Genomic DNA, 2,106 nt, shown 5'->3' on the forward strand with positions numbered 1-2,106 from the left:
TCATCGCGTGAGTATCCACACGTATATACGAGAGGTGATAAATCTACAAATATTCAAGCATATATTCCATGTCACTCATCTGCAGACACACGGTACACAGTGAGGGTGAGGCGTAAAGAGCAGACACACGGTACACAGTGAGGGTGAGGCGTAAAGAGCAGACACACGGTACACAGTGAGGATGAGGCGTAAAGAGCAGACACAATGAAGAAGACACTCCCCCCACCCCATAAAAACAAAACACAAAATAATGGTAATAATAGTAATAATAGTCAAAGATGTACACGTAGAAGCATGACGCATAAGTGCATTGCTCATCCTTCCGCAGCAAGAAACTTAAGGCGTTTTCCAACTAACCACAGAGAGAATGGGAATATAAGTAAAACAACGGGCAGGGGAAAAACACATAAACAAAAAGCACAACTCTGTCTTATGTCTTTGCATCGTTGCTTGAGTATATAAAATTCAGAAGGTGCCCGCAGATGCCACTCCCTTCAGCCCAAACTTTTGCATCGCATATAAAAACACACAGACATCTCACACAAACAACACTATGAAGTCTGATCCAATTTAAACGCATTGAAAGAAGCCCAGATATTCAATGCAAAAACTATAATAAGAAAAACCAAAACAAAAAAAAAAAACTAAATTTAATTACGCAAAACTACAGTACTAGTAAAATTCACTTTGAGCACCCCTCCCCGAACACATTAAACCCCTCAACCACACAGCCACATACGCTAGAAAGGGTTAAAAACCTTGTTAAACCCTACAACAAACTCATGCATACTTCTAAGCCCGATTCCAATAACGACATTCCTCAATTTCCCTTAGCTCTCGTAGCAACTTCGCCGGTTTATGAATTATTCGGTCTGCCTCCTCAAGATCCCGCAACAACTTCAAAAACATGCTCCGGTTCGTACTTTCGAACCAAATATCAGCACCCGACTCCGCCGACATATCAGGCACAGACACCTCAAAAATTTCCAACGAATAAGGGCTCTCTTGCACACTCCACGGACCATCTCCGTAGTCCATTAACACCACCTCATCTTCAACTCTAGCGGATACAGCCAGCTTCTCCAATCCATTCCTGACGTTCATCGCATCGGCCTCCTTCCCTCCTTCCGAGACTTCACTACTCTGCTGCATAAGCGATGATTCCTTTGTGTCCTCAACTCCCAGGTAGCTGCGCGATGCATTGCTATTCGTACAGGCATTTCCCTCGCTCCCTATCACGCTTGGCATCATATCCCGCTCCACTTCCTCCAGCTGTCCATTCGGCAATCCCTTTAACAAATCAAGGTCCTCCACCACTGGAAGGGCATGTTGGGATTCCTGACCCGACATGCCAATTGTCGCCTTTTGCGAAATCTTCCAAGAGCTTCTGTCCATCGGTAACGCTGACGGCACATTCAACCATCGCTCTTGGGGGTTCCCCGCACCTGCAAACAGCGGGGTCTTCGGGAAAGACCAATCCGAAGCTTGTAAAACTGGCAACGACAACTTCTTTCCTCCATTCAACAACATCGTCTTACGCACCGACGTACTACTCGGCCGAAACACGGGAGAATAAGAATTTAATAAAGCTGGGCCCACGGCACTGCACGATAACGGATGCACAACTCGAGGACGGTTACATAACCCACTCCCACCGACAACTCCCTCGCCCGAATCCATTATCCCAGCATCAAGATACCGCTTAGATGCAGCTTGACGAGGGGGCCAACACCACTCATCCATCTCAGTCACTCGATCCAACACTTCATCCACTACCGCGTCACGCCACTCTGCCTTACGTGATGGCGAGCACCAATCATCCATCTCCGGATCACATGGAGAAAATCCCTCAAAACACATCACACTCATGAGACGCTCGTCACCAGACCGCAGGGCAACACTTTGGGGGGCGGACGTCAAGCTGCGCCCTGATCCCATCACTGTGTCTGGGATGCTTCCAACACCAAACGACCTCACACTCATGAGACGCTCGTCACCAGACCGCAGGGCAACACTTTGGGGGGCGACGTCAAGCTGCGCCCTGATCCCATCACTGTGTCTGGGATGCTTCCAACACCAAACGACCTCACACTCATGAGACGCTCG

General features: G+C 48.0%; 1 protein-coding gene across 1 annotated transcript, besides 2 other annotated features; it reads right to left on the reverse strand.

Annotated features, from left to right (window-relative positions):
• The first annotated feature begins 229 nt into the window (after positions 1–229).
• Positions 230–271: a microsatellite.
• A 333-nt stretch (positions 272–604) lies between these two features.
• Positions 605–643: a sequence feature (A-rich).
• Positions 644–792: 149 nt separating this feature from the next.
• On the reverse strand, positions 793–2,106 carry TraAM80_08901 (uncharacterized protein; the record flags this gene model as incomplete). Its single annotated transcript, XM_029385617.1, has 1 exon — positions 793–2,106. A coding segment is annotated over one exon (1,314 nt), but the record flags the coding sequence as incomplete, so codon positions are not given.

This window comes from Trypanosoma rangeli (assembly GCF_003719475.1).
Source record: "Trypanosoma rangeli strain AM80 chromosome Unknown Tra_15.4_contig_00479, whole genome shotgun sequence".
Lineage (NCBI taxonomy): Eukaryota > Euglenozoa > Kinetoplastea > Trypanosomatida > Trypanosomatidae > Trypanosoma > Trypanosoma rangeli.